The sequence below is a fragment of the Cinclus cinclus genome, chromosome 1 (genome assembly GCF_963662255.1).
Source record: "Cinclus cinclus chromosome 1, bCinCin1.1, whole genome shotgun sequence".
NCBI lineage: Eukaryota > Metazoa > Chordata > Aves > Passeriformes > Cinclidae > Cinclus > Cinclus cinclus.
This window is the reverse complement of record NC_085046.1, coordinates 65,061,160-65,084,411: the sequence shown is the minus strand read 5'-3', so window position 1 is coordinate 65,084,411 and position 23,252 is coordinate 65,061,160. Positions and strand designations below refer to the sequence as shown.

Below are 23,252 nucleotides of genomic sequence, written 5' to 3'. Positions count from 1 at the left end.
TCCTCTTTTTATTTTATTGTTCCATTTATTACTGCTTTTCACTGGTTCTCCTCACTTGAATTCACTGGTGTTATATCAGGAGTTCTTTCTCAAGCTTCCACATTGATCTTGGCTCTTCTTACTAAAGTGAATCAGTAGTGTGTGCAATACTCCAAGGTGATGATTTTTGAGCAAGGATAGGCTGAAGGATGGAAAGTTTCTCCTAACTGTGGAAAGCTTTCATTTCTTGGATGATATGCCACAACAGTCCAGCTCACCACTGGAAAGTAGTTAAATGTAGAAGATTTTTTATGTGTAAGCTAGTAAAAGGTTAAGGATATTAAAACATTTTCCCCAAGTGGCTGTGTGCCAGTGGGAAAAATGTTTAATGAATATTCTAATCTGAAATTTATAACTTCGATGATTCGGGCTGCGAGCATTTTTTTTTTTTTCCAAAGGATGTGTAAAGTACCAGAAGTATCTGTTGAATTCTGGTCTCTGGGCAGCCCTAAGAGAATTTTTTTTTTTTCAGTTTTATGCCAGTAATTGAGGACAGTGGAGTTAAATTGGAGCAAAATGGGTAAAGTAGAAATGAATCATGATCTTTGTCTCTGTGGGAGTAGAGAGACAAATTTCTCTGTTAGAGGGCAGAAGTAATCAAAGAGAGGAACATTTTACAGCACTGCTTTTTTCCTGCCCTTTCCACCAGTTCATGTGGGGCTTGGGGGATTTTAGGTGAGGTACATTAAAGTATTTCCACGCAAGAAACCTGTGCTCCTTAGAGACTGGTTGCTCTTTAAAATGTAGTAGGGCCCAAGTACTTTTCACCATCAATTTGAAATTTTTCAGAAAAACCTAAACAGACTGTTTTTTTCATTGTCAGTGAGCATTTCTGTAGATTTCTGTGACATTTCTGTCCCTCTAATATTAGCATTTTGCATGTCCAAGACACTGAAACAATTTCCTAAAGCAGCAAATAAACAGTAAACTAAAGTACAGCAGGGGAGATAAATAATTTTAATATATAAGTTGGACTGTCTTGTATCTGTACATAGACACATGTTTAACAAACACAAATGGGTAGTGGGAGATTCAGAGGTATTTGATTTCATGATAGTTTTTTCATTCTGAGTGCTTTTGTGAATATACAACTTAATGTAACAGTTTCATCATAGTTTGGATAACAATGTGGGGAAAGAATTATGTAATCTTTCATTTTCCTTTGTCTTTTCACTACTTAAAATTAAATTTGGAAAAAAATAATTGCTACATAGTATTGAAAGATTAGGCACTTAAAAATTGCATTATTTCAGCTTCTGGGAATATTTATGTGGTTGGTTTATTGTGTGTTTTCTGCATTTTCTACAGCTCTCTTCCTGTTAAGCTACAAATGTAACCTTGTTACTCTTCATTTGCAGTGGAAACAAAAGCAGTTCATATGCCGGGTCGTGTGTAGGAACTGCAGAATGGCTGAGTTGCAATTGTTGGAGCAGGCTTCACTTCTGATATTTCTCATCTAGAACATCATCTCCTTTCACCTTCTATGAGTGCTGTTAAAACATGCAGGGTGAAATTTCTTTCTTCCTACACACAGGCAGAGTTGTCATGTGTGCTTTGGTGTTCAGACATTTGAAAATGCAGCCTGAATCAATCCAGAGGGCTATATGAGGGCGTACGGATTGGGGCAGTGCTCATGCACATTCAGCTTCCTGGGGCATTCAGTGAAATTGGAAGATGCTTTTCCTCTGATCTGTGTTAATTCCTTATCATGTGGGAATTAGAAGAGAAGGCAGTGTCTGAGGCTGCATGAAGGACAATGGCAAGGACCAGGTGCCAGAATGATGTCACCCTTCGATGTATGTAACAGCCAGCATAACTGATCAGTCATTTTAAGCCAGCCAGTGAAGTCATTCCTCTTGCCAAGAATTCACAAGCTTACAGCATTAAATTTTATAATGAGAGAAAAACATAAGGCCAGACTTTTTTTTTCTCTCTCATCATTTTATTCACTTATCAATATGAGCAAGTGAGGTAAATGTGCCAGCTACGTGGGTAGAACAGTTTATAAATATAGCAGTAATAATTGCTGGCTAATTGGATCATTCTTTCATTGTTGCCCATTTTATAAATATCCTAGGGTTGGAAGGAGTAGATATTAATTGGCAAATGTTGGAGGAACTCATCCTCCTTAAAACAAACAATAAAAAAGTTCCTTGACTAATAATCGGGGAAAATTAAAAATATAATCGTGTTCTGCTAGACAACTGGATGCTTTTTCTTGTAATTTGGTCTGTAAGTAGGAATTGTAAGTGTGGAGTCTTGCTTTTGGAAAGGTTGTGGAACCCCTGTTTATAACCTCACCACATCAGGAACAGTCAGTCTCCAGAACAAAAGAGCTGTAGTTCTTGAAAAAATATTAGTACTCAGAAATGTTACCTGTTAATAACCTCTCTAGCTTCACACCCTTCTCCTCTCTGCTGTGCCATGGGAAGGCAGCTCCTGCTGGCCATGAAGCGTTGCTGTGTCTTGGGTCAGCAGACAGGTTGGTCTGGCTGCTACTGTTCAGGAAGCACTGCAGTTTGTCTGTACATATCTTTCTCTGAAGGCTTTTTGTGAACTAAAAAGCATCACCTTCATCTTCCCAGAACACGGAAAAAGACTGTCCTACTTCAGAATCAAAGCATTCCTGGTTTCCTACAGGGCCATAATCTCTGTATAGACTTAGCAGTCCATAAACAGGCAATGTATAGTAGACAAGAAGTTTAGCAAAAGATATTTTTTATTTCATGTCTCTTAACAGTTTTAAAAACCAGTTACTAGAATTGTAGCTTTTATGATGCTTTTATTCACCATAACTTGAATTTTTGAATAGCATATGAAAGACACTAATTTTAATAATAAGCATATCATTTTCTTTCAGCGAGCATTAAATAGGAAAAAATTGACTCCAACTGAATTCAGCAATAAGGAAAACTCTGAATCAAGCACTGAGCATGATAAAGAAAACTCCTTTATCAAAACTGTACCAAGAAGAGTTAAAATATTTGATGGAGGGCAAGTATTGTACTTCATATACTAGATATCATTGGGAAGATATTTTTTCCTAGACTCTAGACTTTGCAGAGATGTTACTTCTTGATTGATTTATTTTAAACAACAGTTGCCATATTGCGGTCTGTGGATGTTGGTTTATATTTCCAAGAAAAATGGAAAGTCATCAGTAGCATGGAGCCATGAGAGTTATGAGAAGGCATAACAAAATAAAGAACAGTAGGCAGTGCGATGCATTTTTTTTTCCCAGGGAACGAGCATTAATCAGCACTAAAGGCAGCTAGATACAGCCAGAGATGTAAATTCTGTTCTTATGTTTCTCTTACATGATAAATAATACCTGTTCTGCAGCAAGGTTGTATAACTGTAGCTGGAGAGGAAATAGTCCAGGGGCTAAGCAGCAGCCTGCGGTGCCATCTCTGTCTGGCAGCTTGCTGTGGCATACACAGGCTGGAGATCTCTGATTAGAAAAGTGCCATGGAAATATTTACTGAGAGCCCTTCTTCCTGCACTATAATACTTTAAATCTGTTGCCTGATATAAATAACAGTTGCTTTAGCCACAGTGTTGTGCTATGTACAACATCTTATAAAACAGATTTATAAATAGAAAAGCGACACCTATAAAATTTTGTAGCACAAATAGTGCATATTTGATTAGTCTCAATGGTCAGCTGCAGGGTTTAAGTTACTGGTTCCCAGTTTGAATCTAGTCTAGGCCAGCAATTAAATCATTACCAGCTGCCCAGGTAAAATACTGCTGTAAAATATTGTCTCTGCTCAAATCCAGACATTGCAAGGACCAGGTCACAAAAGCTAAACACAACATTTGGCATCCTTGAGTGGAAATACAAAGGGCGTAGTCAAATCCGAATTACTTTTTCCATCTAGAGACAGTCCCCATAGGCTGAGTCCAGAGGATGTTGATAGGGAATTTTAAAGACTTTCCCATCATTGTAACTAATGTTATTCATTTTCTGCACAAGGCAGAGCCTCAGAGATGCTCTTTTAAAGCTCCCTCATGGTGCTCAAACCTGCTTCCAAGAACTGACACCTTTAAAAGATACGTTCTTGTGTTGCTAAGAGGAAATTTGAAATCCTTAAATGCTTAGTATCAACAGTACCTTTATTAAAAAAGATTAGCTGTTATTCCTAAACAAGTCTATGATTAGCTAGTGATAAATGTAGATATTAATTTAACAAATACATGCAGGAGTGAGCAGAAAAAGAGTGTGATTTGTTTTGTTAGTCATTGATTTTCATCTAATGTGTTATTTCAAAAATTCTGGTAGATGAGGGTTTTTGGTTGGACTCATTTTCCCATTACAGCTGATTGCCTTACTCTCACGGTACTATTACTAGGTACAAATCAAACGAAGACTATGTGTATGTGAGAGGGAGAGGGAGAGGGAAGTATATCTGTGAGGAATGTGGAATACGTTGCAAGAAGCCCAGCATGCTGAAGAAGCACATTCGCACACACACCGATGTCCGTCCTTACCACTGCAATTACTGCAACTTTTCCTTCAAAACTAAAGGTAGGGCTTCTTTACTGGGTATGTTTTTTCCTCTTTTTCTTTCTACTTAAAGTAGAATTCTTTTCTTCTCACAGCTGGCCGCTCATGAGCTTAAGAGGTTCCCTCTCTGTGGAGTTTTATTGTCTAATGCTTCAAGTAGTTGTAATTTCTTATTTCCTACTTTTCCTTTGTTTTCTGCATATTTATTCATATGATCACATCTTTATCAATGAACTGTCTGGCCTGCCATAGTGGGTGAGAAAGTGGAGTGGAAGAGGGAAATCATGGGAGTATGATGAAAGTTAGGTGAAGACAAGTGAGATGGTGCTCATCCTAGTTAGAGATGGGACACAGAATTTTAAGTCCCTTACAGTGTCTTTTGGAGGTAGGAGATGGATGTATATTGAACTCCTATGGGCACTCAACCAATTGCTCTATGAAATAAATTGGCCTCTAATAAATTATTATATTGAAATTCTTCTTTTTTTAACTTTGAAGGACAAAGGTTCACTTTCCACTTGACCTTCTAAGACCTAGAGTTGGACGTCTACATTTTAAAGCCTGTTTATACCCTTAGATATTTAAATGCATCCCAGTTTATGCAGCAGTATATTAAGCAGTGGTACATCCAGGACTCTAAATGAAACAGTCAGGAGAAATTCACAGCCAAAATAATTTTAGAAAAAAAATTCTAAGCAGTAAAATTTTTCTTGGCTTTGAACATAATTTATCAACAATCACCACCCCCACCCCCCCCAACCCCAGCTGTAACCTCAGGAACATTTGTGTTTTTAGTGGGTTTGATACTACTCAGCGGTTGGGTGGAAGACTTCCAAGAAATAATCCAATGCTGCACAAAGTGGGATGAATAGGCTTCAGATATGTCAAAACTCCTCACTGCATCCTCACAGGCTGGGTCATCATACTGCCTTTACAATGAAATGCCTGAGTGCAAACCCAGTAAATTCTCTTTATGGTATTTGCAGAGGAGGGGTGCTGGCCAAGTTCAAGTAATTAACTTCTGCTTGTGTAAAGTTCTCCCTGGTTTCAGTTGTAGCATACTTGTTGTATTCACATCTTCTTCTGCATTTGTTGTGCCTGGCTCTTACCATTACTGCTGGCAGTCAGGTTACACAGTTGGGTGTTTGATGTTTGCTAAGCCACTCTTCATGACAGGACAGTGTAGTCAGCAGCTTCATGAAGTGTGCAAAAACTGGAAAATTTGCTATTTGTGAGTCAATATATTCGCAACAATTACTTCAACATTTGGGATGAGCTGTCACCTTCATTTCAAAGCAGAAATAAAGCACTCCATAACCATAGAAGAGTCATCATTACACTTTAATTTTTCCTGTTTATATACCTCAAAGAAGCATTTTTTGTGGGTGAGCAGTTACTTGTAGTAACATGCATTTCATAAATATAATTTACAGATCTGAGCCATTTCTTGATATTTACTGTATTTTTAAAGAAGGGGAGACCAGCCTGTGGGGCCTCTCAGCTGCACATTCACTTTTGAGATTCATATCAAGTATGTTCATGCTCTGATTTTGAATAAAATTAACGTTTGCTTAAGTTGGTGCTGAAAATGTTTACACTAAAAATAGACTTCATCAAATACTGGAAGAGCTGCAAGATACAAACTTCAGTTTCATGTGATAGTTTTCTGTCAACATGACTTTGAAGACTGAATCACCCCTTTCTATACTTTACCGTAAACAAAGGAGGGATCTCTTACACCAGTACAAAACACATAATTGTGTGGAATTTCCATCCTCTTCTATTTTATCTCAATAAAAAACTTCCTGAAATGTAGACAGCGAACTGGTAGCATGCAGGATGGAGTATCTGCTGCAGCCCTTGACAGCTTGCATTGAGGGACAAGGTTCTAGCAAGTGTGAAATCAAATTACATGGTTGGTATAAACGTACCTGAAGAAGAGGTGGACACGTTGAGCATATGTTTATGTACTCACAGAGTAGGTAATATTTTTTTTTTTTCTCAAGGAAATTTAACAAAGCATATGAAGTCAAAGGCACATAGCAAGAAGTGTATGGATTTGGGAGTCTCAGTAGGCTTAATAGATGACCAGGATGGAGAAGAAGAATTTGGTAAGAAATTAAAGTCTTCTTTCTTCACTGAATTATTGTGTCTATTTTGTCATCTCAGCTTCTTACCCTTTTTTTTCCAAAGCTTTTTAATTCTTACACAGGGAAAAGATACAGAGATAAAAATCTTAAGAGCTAATCCAAGGGAGCCAGAAACACTGGAAAAACCTTCACTGAAAGAAATGACAAGCATATGCTAAGGATAAATTGCTGCTGAATTTTTCACGAAGTGTTATGCAGTTTAACTTTATCACTTTCACAGATAAATATTACAAGATTGAAAATACCAGAAAAACAGCTGTTTGCCTAGAAAAAAATGCAGTCAAGTGTAGTGCTTCTTTGAAAATAGTTGTGCCTGAAATGGTCCAAGTTTTGGGATGCATATTTCATAGAAATTAATCACTAACATGCCACACAAATCACAAATATTTTGCTGTGTGCTATGCAAGGAGGCTAATCATCTTCCAGCATAGAATTCTGCCCTCCTTCACAAATAACTGGGATAAATGTGCAGATAGAGAACATACAGAAATTAAAAGCCTTATTCATCTTGACCTGTTCTACTTCTTCATTAGTGATGAGAATATTTTCAGAATTAGTGTATTTGCTAAAAATTGGAATTCTGTACTTCCCACATCTCAAAAAAGATTCTGCTGAAGAGAAGATGACATCAAGGACAGTGAAAGAGGGCCAAACCAGGTTCATGAGTGACTTGCTCAGCATGATAAGAAAGGTGTGCCTGCACCAGAGCCAGTGAGATGGAGAACAGGATTGTGCATTAGGACTGTTTGGGATCTTGGCATGTCTCAGTGCAGCGATGGCATTTTTCCCTTCCTCACATTCCTCCGTGACGAGATGAGTTGTGTTACCTTGCCTTGGTGTATTTTTCTTCCTCCAGTGGAATAGTTTATTAGATTGTGGATGAGGCTTGGAGAAAAGAAAGCAGTAGAGGTCTTTATTTAAACTGTAAGGGGAAAGAAAGATGAATGCGCTGGCGCCCATATGACAACCACTGGCAGAATAAGCAAATCATCTTGAATCTGATTCTAAATAATGCCAGGAATATGATTCAGCTGCTGTGATTCAGTAGTGCACTAGGTAGGAAGAAACCTGCATTTTTCCCTTTTTTGGCCTTCTTCATATACTCCTTTTTCGTAAACAAAAAATATGTCTCCCATCACAATTTGAGGAACCAGATAAATAACAGAAGATAAGTAGCAGGAGAAATTACTGTCTTTTTCTTACAGAGGAACAATATTAATATTTTCAGTCTTCACATGACAGAAAATTTTTCACTTTTAAAAGCAATGTTCTGTAGCATTTGACATTTTTGTGAGTTTCATAAACTACAGGTGAACAGATATTTCCATTTACTAGCAACTGAAAACATTTTATTGATTGATAAATTGATATTCCCAATTGCATGCCTTAAAAGTTGAATTTGTGGTTATAATGCAATGGGAAATGTTTCAAATGTTAACTGAATTTTCAGTAACAGAGGGTCAAAGGAAGACACTTCAAACATTTGTTGAAAGAATTCTTTCCTTTGACTTCAAGACTGTTTGATTGAGAAAGAGAGAGGCTTTCCCTTTTTATATCCCATGTACAGGAATGTTTGACCATGGTATAAATATATATTCCCTGAAATATGTTCATTGCTCAGCACAGTAATTACTTAATAAGTGAAATACTCTATTTTGGGGGAAAAAAACAAAAAAGCACAGACATTCTGCAGGATTTGCTACATAATCCTTGAAATTATTCATGGAATTTAATTATATGGCTATAATGCCTTTTCTCCCCCTAAAATAAAGGACATAGGACTTCTTTCTTTAACTGGAGCCTCAAACCAAAAAACAACTTGTTTGTAAAAAAAGGTTCTGGCTCAGATACCCATAGCAAAACCAGCAGTGCAGCACAAAGTTCAGCACTAGAGACCTATCCAAGAATCAGGGTAATTAAACCCCTGATAAAGGTGCATTTGCTGCAGCCAAACCAGTCCAACCTCTCCAGCTGCTGCAGAGCATAGGGCATTTACAATTATCCACGGAAATTCAGCGAGCAACCCTGCACTTAAAAAATGTGATTTCATCCGTCTGCTCACCTGGCCAGCCATGAAGGTTTTTCTCATGGTAATTCAGAATCTTTCTTGTCAGCCTATTTTAAGGCAGAATCAGGAGGGGGGAAAAAAGTGTGATGTATCTGCATATATGTTTTTTTTTAAGTGTGGTTCAGTTGCCCTCTCTGAAATCCTGAACATGCTAATTTTAGGCAGCGTTTGAATCAGCTTCAACCATCTCTTTGGCTGCCCTTTCCCCAGGTCAGAGCAGCAGAGCTCACACTGGGGCCAGCACCCCTTGTGCCAGGTCTGGGCTCCAGGGACAGCCCTGGCAGCAGCACGTCACCCACAAAGGACAGTGTGGTACTGAGCTGCACTGCAGTGTTACATCTTTGGCCCTTCCACCTCTCCTCCCTCTGGCATGCATTGTTGGCACAGTTGTGCCGCATACCCTTCAGATGTTTTAAAAACCAACATCTTCAAATGCGTGGATTTTTGGGGTTTGGTTGTTAAAAATGTTCTGTCTCTTAGAGAGTGGTCTGTCTACCCCCATCACTTTCCTCAGCTGGAAGGCAACGTGAGAAGCAGTAGAGGAAGGTGCAGAAAAATCTGATAAGAAGTAATTATGACCTCAGAAAAAAAACTTCTTCCTGAAGACTGTGTGAAATTGGCCCGTTTCCTGACCTGTAGAATGTCTGTCTGTCTATCTGTCTGTCTCCACCTAATTAATTATCTGAACATTTCGAATACTGATTATTCTTATGGCAATAGAGATGTCTGCAGCTTTGCTTAAAATAACTAAGATGTATGTCTTCCACTAGAATTCCCCTTTGAATTAGAGAATTTACCCAGAAATTTTAAGAAAGCCACCAGCCTTTTATTTATGAAGGATTTTGCTGTTTCCAGTCATGTGTAGTTTTTTTTTTAAAGGCTGGGTAATCACAGTTATTTGAATATACAATTTTTTGGATTCATATGAGAAGCCAGCTGTGACCAACAGCAGTACAGATTAAATGAATGCAAACTGAACCAGGAGTGCAAATTCACACACAATCCTGAGCACAGGCAGACACACACACACACACCGCAGACACACACACACACACACACACACACAGACAGTCTGTTTTTCTGGTAATCTGAGAAGCTGAAATGTTGTGCTGTGGTGTCTCAGGAAAAAAGAAAGATGCTCTCTAGCTGTCTGAGACTGCATGTGGTCACAGCTTTTAACATAGCATTCTTTGTATTTGGACTTGTCATCATTTGGGTATTAGTAAATACTTTCTGGCCTGGGTTTTTGTATTCGAAACTATTCCCTCATCCATTTATCTTTCATCTTCTGCTCTGTGGAATGTTCTTGTCACCAAAATACAGGGTTACAATGTGAGGAATGTTAATATCTGAATTAAATTGTCAGAGGAGGTGAACTGTTTAGTGTGACAGACTGCAACTGGGAATATCTTCTTTGGCTCTGCTCACACAACAGTTTGCTATGCAGACTTAAAAACAACAATAATTTGTGATCAAAAAACAGTTAAAAACTTTGAACTTGTAATAAGCTAATGTATGGTATGGTATGGTATGGTATGGTATGGTATGGTATGGTATGGTATGGTATGGTATGGTATGGTATGGTATGGTATGGTATGGTATGGTATGGTATGGTATGGTATGGTATGGTATGTCTGAGTAAGCTTGCACAAGATAATTCCTTAATAGTGAAATCAGTAGATGGGCAGAACCTTTAAGGGGTTTCTGTGCAGAACTTCTATCCCATAAAATTTATTACCAGTAAGAAAAACCCTAATTGTAAGTTTCAGATACGTATTTATAGATATCTACACACGCACACACGTACATTTAAAAAGATACGTTCATTTTCTGCAGTATTATTACTGCAGTTCTAAGTTAATTAGCTATATGTTGCAGTAGATTTTAAGTGAGTTTCAATGGCTGTTCATTAGCTTAATCATACTCAGTCTGTGTTTTCACTGAATCTGCATTTAAGAAGTGAAAATAAATGAGAATCTTTGCAGTATTATCCTTTTTCAAAGAGAATGGAAAGCTGGTTCTATGTAGTTTACAATAATTATTTTTTAATTTTTCTTGTTAATATCAGTGTCTATTCTTCAACTAGATGTACATTAGGCATGCTGAAGCCCTACACCCACAGCGTGACATTAGACTACCTAGTGCTAGGTTTGATTAATAATACACTAGTTATTTAAGAAGATTTAGGTGTAAATAATCTCTTTAAGCAGAAGTTGCTCTTCCTTTTTGGTGTAGTTTTGCTTCATTACTTTCTGTGCTCTTAGGAGTGAAAGTCAGAAGCTCACAAATTTTCTTCTTCTCATTTCTGGGGAGCCCTGGTGATCACCAGTCTGAATTTAACCCAGTAGATGTCACTGTGAGTCCTGTTAGAGGGTGATGAGCAGTGGACAGTAGCTCAAGCAAGACTGAAATCAATAATTGGAGCCTATGAATAGGCTTAGAATGACAGGAGGACAGCAGGGTGGGGTACAGATGCTAGCATTGTTTAACTGTATCTTGTTTACCCCTTTTTAAATTTGTGTGAATGGTTGTGGAATTGATCTATTGCAAGTCTAATAGAACGAGTGAAAGCAAAGTCTAAGTTGTACTTGTTTAGAAGAATGGAGCAAATTGATGACATACAGACCTCACACTTGATTTATGATCATATAATGCCATGCTGAAAGGTACTTCTGCCTTTCTTGCCGTAGTCTACATTTTTTTCTTGAGTTTGATGGAGAATACATAGAATATAGAATGGATGCTTTATTTTTAAATGCTTTTGTGTAAATGCCAGTCCATAACTGAAGACGCTTCCAGAACTTAAGACAAGAAACACTCCTTTATATTACTCAGGTGCTAAAAGCCAATAAATGTAATAAATTTAGATTTAGATGCTAGTATATAGTGAATAGATACTTAGTAAACCGTCTCATTAATCTGCATAAATAGAGCTAATGGCAGTCATATTGTTGTCTATATAAATGCACATTTCCTAAGGAATCTGTGAAACTGAGCAGTCCATTCTTGTCTTCCTGCCACTGAAAGAGTGAAAATGAACATTTTGCTCTCTATGTGACAACCTACTTAAATATGATTAAGTTGTAACTAAATGTGACTAAGTTATAAGCTTTTCAACTTCATCACTGGATTTGGTGAAAATTGCAGAAATTGCTGAATCTGTGGCAGGTCCTTAGTAAGTTGGTCATGTGGCAATGATACTGCAATTAAAATTAAAAACTGTGAGTTGAGGTTCTGAAGAACCTTTGTTTTAGTACTCTGCAGTATGATGATAATTAGATGGCTGTTGCAAAAACCATGTACAGTAAGGATTCCTATAGGAAAAGCTTCCAGTAAAATGAAAAACTTCAAAGTACATAAGGAGATATATTTCAGTTACCTAATTCATAGTATCCTAGCTGGAAATAGCAGTACGTGGATTTACCAGCCCCAGGCACTTCATAAATGGACGTATTAGGATGCTGGTAATTCCAGCTAATGCTACTGTGCTAAGGAACTACGAGTTTTTCTTTTCTGCTCTGGCGTAAAATGTCACTATAGCAGAGCCTTGTCTTAACAAGCTCAACACCAACAGTACAAACACAGTACAGAGCTGACCAACTGAGGACTGACAGCAAAATAAATGCAGGACTTAGGTATTTTTACCTATGATTTGTATACACTTCAATACATAGGATAAAAAATTCAGTTTCCTTAAAAAATAATTGTAGCTGCTGGTGAACAAAATCCCCAGTCAAAAGTTTTGTCCATGTTTCTATTAAGCCTTTATTTCCAGCTGTTCGTAATTTCTGCAGAGTTCAAGCCTGTAAAATTCACTTACTCTTGTGAAGTCCAGGAAGAAGAAAGAGTCTTTCCAAGGATTTAAAAGAAAAGATTGCAGCAGTTGACAGAGGATGAAAGGCATCACCTACTCTTCCAAAAAGACTCTTTGTAAAAAACTGAGGCTGTCTTGAGCAGTTTGTCTGTTAAAATGGTGAGAGTTGAGTTATAAATTCGAAAGAGGAGTAGTTTTCATAAGCCTTCACTTAATAGTGTGAAGCTCTTTTCCTGTTTTCTTTTTTAAAAAAGAAACTGAACTTTCATGCCAAAAGCCATTTCTCCACATGTTAGGAGCCTTTAAATTTATGATACATCCTTCATTCGAAAATACCATACACCATTTTACAACCTCATACAAGGTTAAACACATAAGTAATTTTGCTCCCTCTGGAAATTCAGTCAGTTCTAGTTATATGTGTGTGTGTGTGTGTATATATATATATATATATATATATATATATCAGCTACATAAGCATATGGTTATAATTGTGCATAGTTCAAGATAGGAAACGAAGAATTAATTTTTCCCCAATTAAAACTGCCAGGGAACTTTAGTAGGCAGTGTACAGTCATCAGAATGGATTGGGGCCAATACTAGCCAATACTACTTAGTTAAAAAGACTGCTTGAAAGAGAATCTTCCACCACAAGGAGTGGTCACAGCCTCAGCCTGATGCCTCCTTCAGAGGAGACCCATAACCCTGCCTGGGCCTTCTACTGCTTAAAACTGCTGCGTCAGGTCCTCTTGTAACTCCACAGCAATGCTTAGTGGGATCACTGATTGGAAAATCCTGGGCACCTCTTCTTTCAGAAAACATGCATGCAGGTATAAAAGTCAGAGCAAAGCATTCCTTTGTCCATCATCAGAACAAGTAAGTCAGGAATCTTATTTTTTCTCATCTGATGTTGCAAAACGGTGTGGGAGTAAGGGAACCACATTCATTGCTGTCACCTCGCCTACACTACAGGCTCTGGCTCCAGGTAACCACACTCAAATAGAAGCTGGCAAATGCACAAAGGGTGGAGGTAAACAGGGAAACAATAGAGGGAAATGATATCCCATGGAATCCTGCATATAAGGAATCTGTGTTCCACACAGTTTCCCTTTCTGTTTCCATGGCTTTGTTGTAGAAAGCTGGGATATAGAAAATTCCTACATAAGCAGCATTTGCTAGTAAATCCAGTAGCATTTTAAAGTGTTGATTAGAAAGAAGGTAGCTTCTTCTAAATCATTGTTTGCACATATGTTTTCCTTGCTTTACAAATGTGACAAGTCAGTCTAATCACTTCAGGTGTTTCCTCCTGCCAGTAGAAACAGTCATTCATTATTGATATCAGCTTCATAGAAATTGTGACTCATGTGGAGAAAGGGAGAAAAAAAGGCAAGAATCAGTAGGATTTCATACAGAATAGTTGTGTTACATTGGTTACTGACTGAATTTAGGGGGAAGTCCAGAGTGAATTCCAAGACTTTACAATGCCCCCTGCAATATTTAAAAAGTTTCAGGAAACATGTAGGTCACCCTTTAGATGTGACACATGGAGAAGTCTTCAATATCTGTTACAGAGGCATTGAGGGAATCACAGAATATTCTGAGTTGAAGTGATCCACAAGGATCACTGAAGTCCAGCTCCCGGCCCTGCACAGCATCATCCCCAAGAGTCACACCATGTGTCCAAGAGCATTTTCCAAATGCTTCTTGAACTCTTTTGGGTTTGGTGCTGTGACCACTTCCCTGGAGAGCTTATTCCAGTGCCCAGCCACTCTCTGGGTGAAGAAACTTTTTCTAATATCCAACCTAAACCTCCCCTGATAAAGCTTCAGGCCATTCCCTTGGGTCCTGTCACAAGTCACTACAGGAAAGAGATCAGTGCCTGCCCCTTCTCTTCCCTTCATGAGGAAGTTGTAACTGCAATGAGGTATCCCCTCAGTTTCCTCCAGGCTGAACAGACCAAGTGACTTCAGTCTCCTTGTAGGGCTTCCCCTCAAGGCCCTTCTCCATCTTTGTTACCCTCCTGTGGGTGCTTTCTAACGGTTGGATTTCTTTTTTGTACTGTGGCACCCAGAGCTGCCCCCAGCACTGGAGGTGAGGCTGCTCCAGCTCAGAGCAGAGCAGGACAATCCCCTCCCTTGCCTGCCTGGCCATGCTGTGCCTGATGTCCCCAGGACAGGGTTGGCCCTCCTGGCTGCCAGGGCACTGCTGACTCAGGTTCAACTTGCCATCGACCAGGACCCCCAGGTCCCTTTCCATGGGGCTCCTTTCCAACCTCTCATCCCCCACTCTGTACATCCAGGGTTGCCCCATCCCAGGTGCAGAATCTGTCACCTTCCCTTGTTGAATTTCATACAGATGGGGGTTGCCCATCTCTATTTTGTCACAGTCTCTGCAAGACCTCTCTGCCTTCGAGGGAGTCAACAGCTTCTGTCAGTTTTGTATCATCTGTGAACTTGCTCAGTGTCCCTTCCAGTCCTGCAGCCCAGTCATGAATGAAGATTTTGTAGAGCTCAAGGCTGAGGATGGGGCCCTGTGGAACCCACTAGTGACAGATCCCCAGTCTGATGTCACCCCATTCACTGCAGCCCATTCTGCCTGACCTGTGAGCCATTTGTTCACCCATCACACGATGTGTTGTTTGTCCAGAAGAATTCTGTGACAGACAATATCAAAAGGTTTACTGAAATCCAGAGAGGTTATATCAGCTGGCTTCCCTTGGGTTACCTTGCCATACAAGGAAATTAGGTTTGATAAGCAGGATTCTCCTCTCATGAAGCTGTGCTGGCTGTGACCAATGGCTGTGTAGTCCTCCAGATGTTTTTCAGTACCTCCCAGGAAAATCCTCTCCATAACTTTACCAGGCACTGAAATGACTAGTCTGTACTTTCTGGGGTCCTCTTTCTTGCCCTTCTTGAAAACTGGGACAACATTTTAGCCAGCTTCCAGTAAGATAGGACCTCTCCAGATTCCCAAGACTGCTCAAAAATCATCGAGAGTGGCCTTGGAATGACATCAGCAGCTCTTCAAGTATTCTCAGATGAATCCCATCAGATCCCATAGACTTTAGGCATCCAGCTGGAGCAGCAGTTCCCACACAACTTCACAACTGGGAGTTTATATTCTCACAGCCATGGTCCTCCATCTCAGGCTCTGGGACTCTCCTAGCTTGTAATTGATATTGAAGGCAGAGGTAGTTGTTTCCATTCAGAAATCAAAGATGTAGATGTTCTAACATTTTAGACACATTTGCTTTGCAAGTTACCTAAAAAACACTGTTTATATGAAGAATAGAAAAGACAGAATTATAGAGAAAAGAAAAAACAAAAAATATTTAGTCAGTCCACATGTTACTGTTAATAATATCTTTAACAATTGCACTTGCCATAATTTTGGAATAGAAGTTAATGAACTAATTTTTCCACTAAAATGTATCTCCTATTTTGAACAGCTTTGTCTGTGGATGAGAATTATAAATTAAGACTATTTTAAATTCTGATATATTTTTGTTAGGATCATTCCAATGACCTGGAGGATATGGGGATTTTTAATAACGTCTGACATGTTCACATCTGCTGTAGTAAATGTAGGAAATCTAGTTTCCATATTTAGCTAATGTACAAATTATTGTGTAGGCAAAGAGGGGGAAAGTCATTACAGACAAATTTTTTCAAAGAAGCTATTAGTTCCTAATTGCATTGCTCATTTGAAACCATAAAGGCTTATAATGGTGGGTAACTTACTGAAAGGTAACTCAATTAAACCCATTTATTTTAACTGGAGTTCAAAATGTTTGTTTGGGTTTTGGTAACTTAGCAGCCTAAAGTATGGGCAGTATATTCAAATTCTTTAAGGGTCTGATTTTTTTTCAGAATTGTTCATTTTGATGGTAAGTTGCTATGTAAATTTCCCTAGAACTGCATCTCTGAGATTTTATCTGACATCTTTTGCTTTACAGAGCCAAATGATTTTTATGCTGATACAGTTTTTTGGACAGCTCAAGAGACAGACCTTTAATCAAATACAAAATATTAATGTATTCAAAGCATTTTGTCTTTTATAAAATATGATCCCAGACAGTCTGGCTTGGAATCAGACAGAGCAGATGGGATTTTCTGTTGCTTTACTAAAGATTACTCTTTCTTTCCAAGTCAGATACAAAAGAAGGTGAAAAGCTGCAGTAGAACTGTATTTTGTAGAGAAATTAACCCCTAGACAGAGGTTTGGCTTTTAAGACTTGAAGTCAGGAGGGCTTCTTTATGCAAACAAAGATTCATAGGTAAGAGGTAAGTTTTGATATGATTAATGCTTTCTTGGCTCCTAGGACATCTCAGGTAATTTTTAAATAAAATTTCTAAACATTTGTGGAGTGAAGAAATCTAGTAAGGTCTTATTTTGGTCTCTTTTGCCTGTTAACAAGACAGATTCTTGACTAGCAGCCTCCAGTATTTCTGATTCCTTCAAAAACCTTTGCAGCCATGATTCATATTAGGTACAAGGACACCCACTTATGAGTCAGAACCAGCCAGAGAATATCCCACCACTAAGGTTGACAGACCAGCCCCACATGTCAGCACAGGGAACCTAATGAACCAAGAATCTGCTCACTGCTCCCTGAGCACATGAGTGAAGGGTGACTTTGAACAAATGGTTACAAATGGCATGAAGGAAAATGGCCAAATCCAGATTAAAACAACATAGAAGCAGAAGATGAAAGATTAAGTGGCTGTATAGTTAAGTGTGTAAGCTGGAAAATAAAAACAAAAATGTAAGTCTTCCCTGTTGCTTTGATGCAGTGGGGTGTGAGTGGAAAATACGTGGACCATGTGGGTTTTTTGGTGTTTTTAGTTGTTCTCTCCTGCTTCCTTCCCAGTCAGTCCAGGGTTTTCATTGTCTTAACTTCTACTCCAACTTTTGCAGGTGAGAAGCAAAGATTTGGTTATGACCGGTCAGGATATGATGTGGAGGAGTCTGATGGTGGGGATGAAGATGAAAATGACAATGAGGACGATGATGAAGACAGCCAGGCTGAGTCAGTGCTGTCCACAACGCCCTCGGTGACAGCCAGCCCCCAGCACCACCCCTCTCGCCACAGCCTGCAGGATGCCGCCAGCACCGACGACGACATCCGGCTCCCAGACTGCTTCACTGGGGCTCACACGGACTCGATGGATGGTCTCCCAAAAGCACTGCTGACCAAGATGACTGTCCTTAGCACAGTGCAGTCTGTCAGCAGGACCTCCAGGTCGCCAGCAGAGTCCATCCTTCAGGAAGCACATGAGGGCAAAGTCCAGGAGAGAGTAGTGAGTCCCCGCAGTGCTGATGCGGCACTGACGGACATCGCTCCTGCATCTCCGGGTCGCCAGATGTCTGTGGATTACCCAGATCCAGATACAGTCTTGGGCCACCCCTTAATATCAACTACAGCTCTTACAAAGGTAGGAGTGTCTAAAACCAGGGAGAGAGTGGGATTTTAAGTCTTCCTTCTAAAAAGATCTTTTTGGAGATTTTTCAAAGATCAAAATGTTTGCATTTCCCTTCATTCTTAGAATTCTTGGAGATGAGTCTTTCAGAAGAGTTAAAATTAATCCAAGCACAAATATGTAGGACTCTAGACACAAGGATGTTGTAGGAGCACTGCTTTTCAAATTCTTTAATTTGATTGTATTCTTCCTGAAAGGTTTAACTGTAATATGGCCATTTCAGCTGATGTTTGGTAGATGGTGTTACAAATCAGAAGGAAATAACAAATATGTGGAATGAACATATGGTGGTGGTTATGAAGTTTTCAGGGGAAGGTGATAGAATTCAGCAATCATTTCTCTCTGAAATATGATGATAAAATCACTGGTAATTCCAAGGGGAAATTAATCTAGTCCCAAAGTTTTTTTGCCTTATTACTAAAAAAAATGGTGCAATTTTTTATCTATCCTCCAAAAATGATTAAGAGTAGAATTAGAAAGAACACCAGATGTTCAAGGAAACTAGAAGATTGCCCTTGCATGATAACAAAAGGAGAGATGAACACAGGACTGACCACTGAGTTCCCAGTGCTCTGAGCTTGTCTCCAAGCTGAAAGATTTTAATCAGAAAAGGATGGATTTTGCCCATGCACGTGTTAGACATAGAGCTTTTGAAAGCAGTGTGGAGGAAGGTGAGGTCAGGTCTGTGGGAGTGTTCAGTAATTTTGGCAACTGTTTTTTTTAAAACTGTGCCCATGAAATCACAGAGGGAAGTGGCAGGTGCTGATCTTTTTTCAATTCAGCAGTGGCTTTAATGGACTGTGATGGAGACAGTACAAGCCACTTACCAGACCTACCCTAAAGATACCTTTTGGAAGTTTTGAATTCTTGCTACAGACCATGTAGGCATTTGAGCTTTTCTGAGTAATGCTCAGAAAAATGAGACACAAAATAGTTTCATTAAAGGGGTAATCAAAGCACTGCATTCTCCATGATGAATGCAATATTTAGAAATATTATATGAAACCATGTCATCATTTAGATTGGAAAGAATTCTTGAGATCATCAAGTCCAAGCCTAAACCCAACTGCATGCCATTATTGAAAAAAAGTAGCAGAAAATTTCCAAAAGCATAAAAAGTAAAAATTCAGTCTGTTTTAAGCACTTTTCTTTGAAAATTTACACTACTAGATTTATTTTTTACACAGTTTAAGATAGCAAACTGTTGACATGGAGAAACAGTAAAAATTATTGCTGTATTGTATTGTTTGACACAGGTTCATCCCTGCCAGTAGGAACTGTGAGTTCATATGGTAAATGTAAATTGGAACAAGTTTGTGGTGTGACAGAGAATAAAATGAATGGTCTCTGATCACTTTATATGCCTGCCATAAAATGGGTATGGTCCTAGTATTTGGAGTTTAGGTTCTGTTGTTGCCAATGAATACCAGAATGACATTTAATTGAGTTTACTCCCTCATTAAATAGAACCACTGAAGCCTCAAGTAAATATTCATGCATTTAAAAATGTTGAATGGTGTTAATTTATATAGCTCTAATAATTGTCTACATTAATATATTAAAAGAAAAAGAAGTAATGTAATTAATACAAGGAAGTGATTCCTTTCCAGAGTTTCTTTTTCCTTTCCCAGACCAAAAGAAGCATCAGCCATGTGTCTCCAGCGGTTAATCCACAGTCTGTTCCTGTGAAAGGCTGTGGATCCCAGTTCTAGCAGTCGAGAAAAGGACTCCACAGAGCTCAGGAAGGCTGTTGTACATTCCTTCTAAAGCATCCATACCAGTTTATCAGGATCTCTAGTGAGGTGTCAGTTCTGAGAAAGTTGTTGGCTTCTTTCTCACACACATCTTCTCATTTGGACAGATCGGTGCTGCATAGCCAGTTAATCATGTTCTCCCTTTGCCAATACATTTTCTACCAGCAGATTTCAAAAGTATTTCTGTCTGGTTTTGAGCTTTTTGCCTGCTCTAGAGAATTTTTGAGAGTTAGGACTGTAAAAACTAAGTAAGGTTACACCAGTGTCTGCATGTGTGACGCATGTGCCTAAAGCAAAAGATAACTGTGAGATTGCAATTGCACTTTCAGACTACTTATTTTAGGAGGTTCAAGGAAAGGAGTTGCAAGCCTTGGTCAGTAACAGGCTGTACGAGAAGAAAAGGGAGGGTAGAAACAGCATTATAGATGCAGATGTGTGCACCAAATAAATCACAGTGAGCTGAGGCAGCAATGGGATGTGGGTCCCCCATCTCACTCCAGTATCCACCCATCACCTCCACCTCTGCAGGAGCTGTAGGTGTCAGCCATCTCTTGTCATTGCGTACCCTGTCTGCCACATTAGAAGCAGCTATGACAAATGTGCCATGATGCTGCCTCTGCCTGCCGGAGGCTGTAAAGCCTTCATTGTGCATCAAAACCGGTGCATCAAAAATGCCAGCTTATGCTTATTTAACCTTCTTGTCTGGGGTGATTTCCACATAAAACAGTTCTCCAACGCCTTCTCGCCACTTAAAACATGTGCAAAAGATACTCAGCAATTTTTTGAGCACTAGTGTTTGAGAGAAATTAAGCGAGGGCAATTAGGAGAGGAAAAGGCAATTAGTGGGTGAGGAAGGAGGTGAGAAAAGAAAGGAAGGAAATCAGTTCATTGTTTAAGCTGACCACTATATACTATGAACCATCTTGTTGTTCTTTCTTAGAAGAGGGCCTGGGAAGCACTCCCAGTTCCCTTGTGTTTTCATGTCACTGAAGGGCGGCAGTGTCTGCCATATTAACATGCCTGTGTTGTTCTCTCCCAGAGCACACCCTCCATCAGTTCCCCGTCCTCGCCGGCAGACCACGGCATGCCGACCACGGTGCCGTCACCCTACACCGAAATCCCGGAGGAGAAGCCAGCTGCTGAGCCAAGAGCTCCCCAGACTCACCTCTTCAGCCACCTGCCCCTGCACTCACAGCGGCAAGCCAAGGCTCCCTACGGCATGGTGCCGGTCGGGGGCATCCAGGTGGTCCCTGCCGGCCTGGCCACCTACTCCACCTTTGTTCCCATCCAGGCGGGCCCAGTGCAGCTCACTTTCCCAGCTGTGAGCGTGATTCACAGAACTACCAGCGCCCTTGGCGAGACAGGCGGCACGGCCGCCGGCACCACCGCAAATCCCGTGGGAGTCGCCGAGGTGAACAGCGTGGTGCCGTGCATTCCCATCGGCCAGGTGAGCGTGCCGGGCATTCAGGGGCTCGGCACGCCCAACCTGCAGCCTCTGCCGCCGCTGGGCATGGAGACAGTGAACATCCTGGGCCTGGCAAACACCAACATCGCCCCGCAGATGCGCCCTCCGGGAATTACCCTCAACGCCGTGGGCCTCCAGGTGTTGACGGCTGGCGCAGCCCCGCAGGGCACCCCCAGCCCGCAGGGACACCTTCCCGGCCTGCAGATCCTGAACATCGCCCTGCCGACCCTCATCCCCTCCGTCAGCCCCGCCGGCGCCGAGGGGCACGGCGCCTCCGAGGCACTCACCGCAGGCTCCAAAGCCAGCGAGGTCCAGCTGGAGCCAGCTCCTGTCAGCTTCCCCGTGGCTGAGGCCGGCCTGGCCGGCCGGGATGCTTCTCCTCAGGTGGTGGCTGGCGGCCAGCGGTACGGCGGGAAGAGCCATCCCGAGTCCACACCGCTGACCAACCCCGTTGGTCCCGGGAAAGCTGATCCTGAAAAGACTGACCTCACGAACCCCAGCAAGCCAAAGTGTGACCTCCCTACCCTCCAGGTGAAGAGGGCTACCCCGGCAGAGCCCCGCTCCAAGGTGAATCCCAACACGTTAACCAAGTCCCCAGTCCACCGAACTGTCACCCCGGACAGACAGGTACCCAGGCCAGCCGCCCCACCCCAGCGGCAAAACACGGTGCAGTTTAGTGATGGCAGCAGTGACGATGAGGATAGACTTGTAATAGCAACCTAGCTTTTGGTTTTTCGTTGTGTTTTTATTTTTAGGGTTTTTTTGGGTTTTTTTTAATAACACTTGCAGGTTTCTTTGCAAACCTTCCTTTCCTTAAAGCACATTTTTCTGACACAAACCCATTACTAATCTTCGTGCAATCATGAACTCTTGACCAATAATTGTTGTTTCTTGTCAGCTCCAGCCATTTTTGTACATGTTGTATAGACAATTGTGCCTTTTTGGAGTTTTATGTTTAGAAACCTGTACAGATTGTTGAATATATATATATAAAATATATATATATAAAATATGTATATTAAAACCAGGTAGTTGCTTGTGTTTAGTAAGTAAACATCCTATGTCAGATAAATAAAGGATTAAATTATATGTTGCACTGTTAAATGTAAATTTTTATGGCTGTGGGACAAAGTTTCTGTGTACAGATCTAGTATGTAAAACTCCATATTTATTGTATCCATATTAGTCTTGGAAAAGGGTCTGTCCATCTTTCTTGTGTAAGACGGTAGCTTTACACTTCAAAGAGAAATACAGTATCTGTGTTACAAAATATTACAGTAAAATTTTGTTTACTGACTTTACCATTGCTTATGTCGTGCCTTTTTGATGCAGCCCGGTAGCTAGAGAGGTGCTTGACTCATTCCTTTCAGTGCCCTTCCAGCTGGTTCAGCTTTAAAGGATCTAGTAGTGGTAAAAGCCCCTGTGGTTTCACTTGCCATGGGAAAAAGAGTAACTCATCAGGCTTTACTTGGAGTAAAATCTTCCATTTCAAAACATCCGGCAATTGCAGAGTGGGGAGGGAGGCCCTCAGCTTTCCGTAGAGCGAGGCATCCATCCACCTCATGTTTTTTTCCTGACTGAAATTTCAAAACTTGCCTGAAGGAAAATGGCAAAAGATTCAAGATGAAATACTTTTTATTTGTAATCTTAAACTATAAAAAACCCACTTTTTACTGACATTAAAATGTTGTTACACAAGAAAGGAATAATTCTTTGTGTGTTATTTGGAAAATCCACCATACAGTTGGTGAAAATGCCACTGATGTAATGAGGATTTGGCATTACTGGTTACCATCAACCTCTTATGAGACTGCCTTTCAGGAGATCTTCACTTACAGGTAGACAAAGGCATTTTCTCCCTAAATAAAACTTTGTCTTATTCTTGCAAGGAAAGAAGAAGGGACTAGAGATTTTACACATACAGTTATTGTGCTGTTTTGACAACAAACCTGTCATGCTGGGCATACAAAACATG

At 40.2% G+C, this 23,252-nt stretch overlaps 1 protein-coding gene across 2 annotated transcripts in view; it reads left to right on the top strand.

The window, feature by feature from the left end:
* Nucleotides 1-22,573, top strand: part of HIVEP1 (HIVEP zinc finger 1) — a 121,603-nt gene extending 99,030 nt beyond the window's left edge. For both annotated transcript variants that reach the window (XM_062490807.1, XM_062490751.1), the window contains 5 exons: nucleotides 2,900-3,033; nucleotides 4,392-4,567; nucleotides 6,553-6,657; nucleotides 17,496-18,013; nucleotides 20,852-22,573. In XM_062490807.1, the coding sequence (XP_062346791.1) occupies nucleotides 2,900-3,033; nucleotides 4,392-4,567; nucleotides 6,553-6,657; nucleotides 17,496-18,013; nucleotides 20,852-22,000 (2,082 nt within the window). In that variant the 3' untranslated portion in view covers nucleotides 22,001-22,573. The remainder of the gene's footprint in view (nucleotides 1-2,899; nucleotides 3,034-4,391; nucleotides 4,568-6,552; nucleotides 6,658-17,495; nucleotides 18,014-20,851) is intronic.
* Nucleotides 22,574-23,252: the final 679 nt, after the last annotated feature.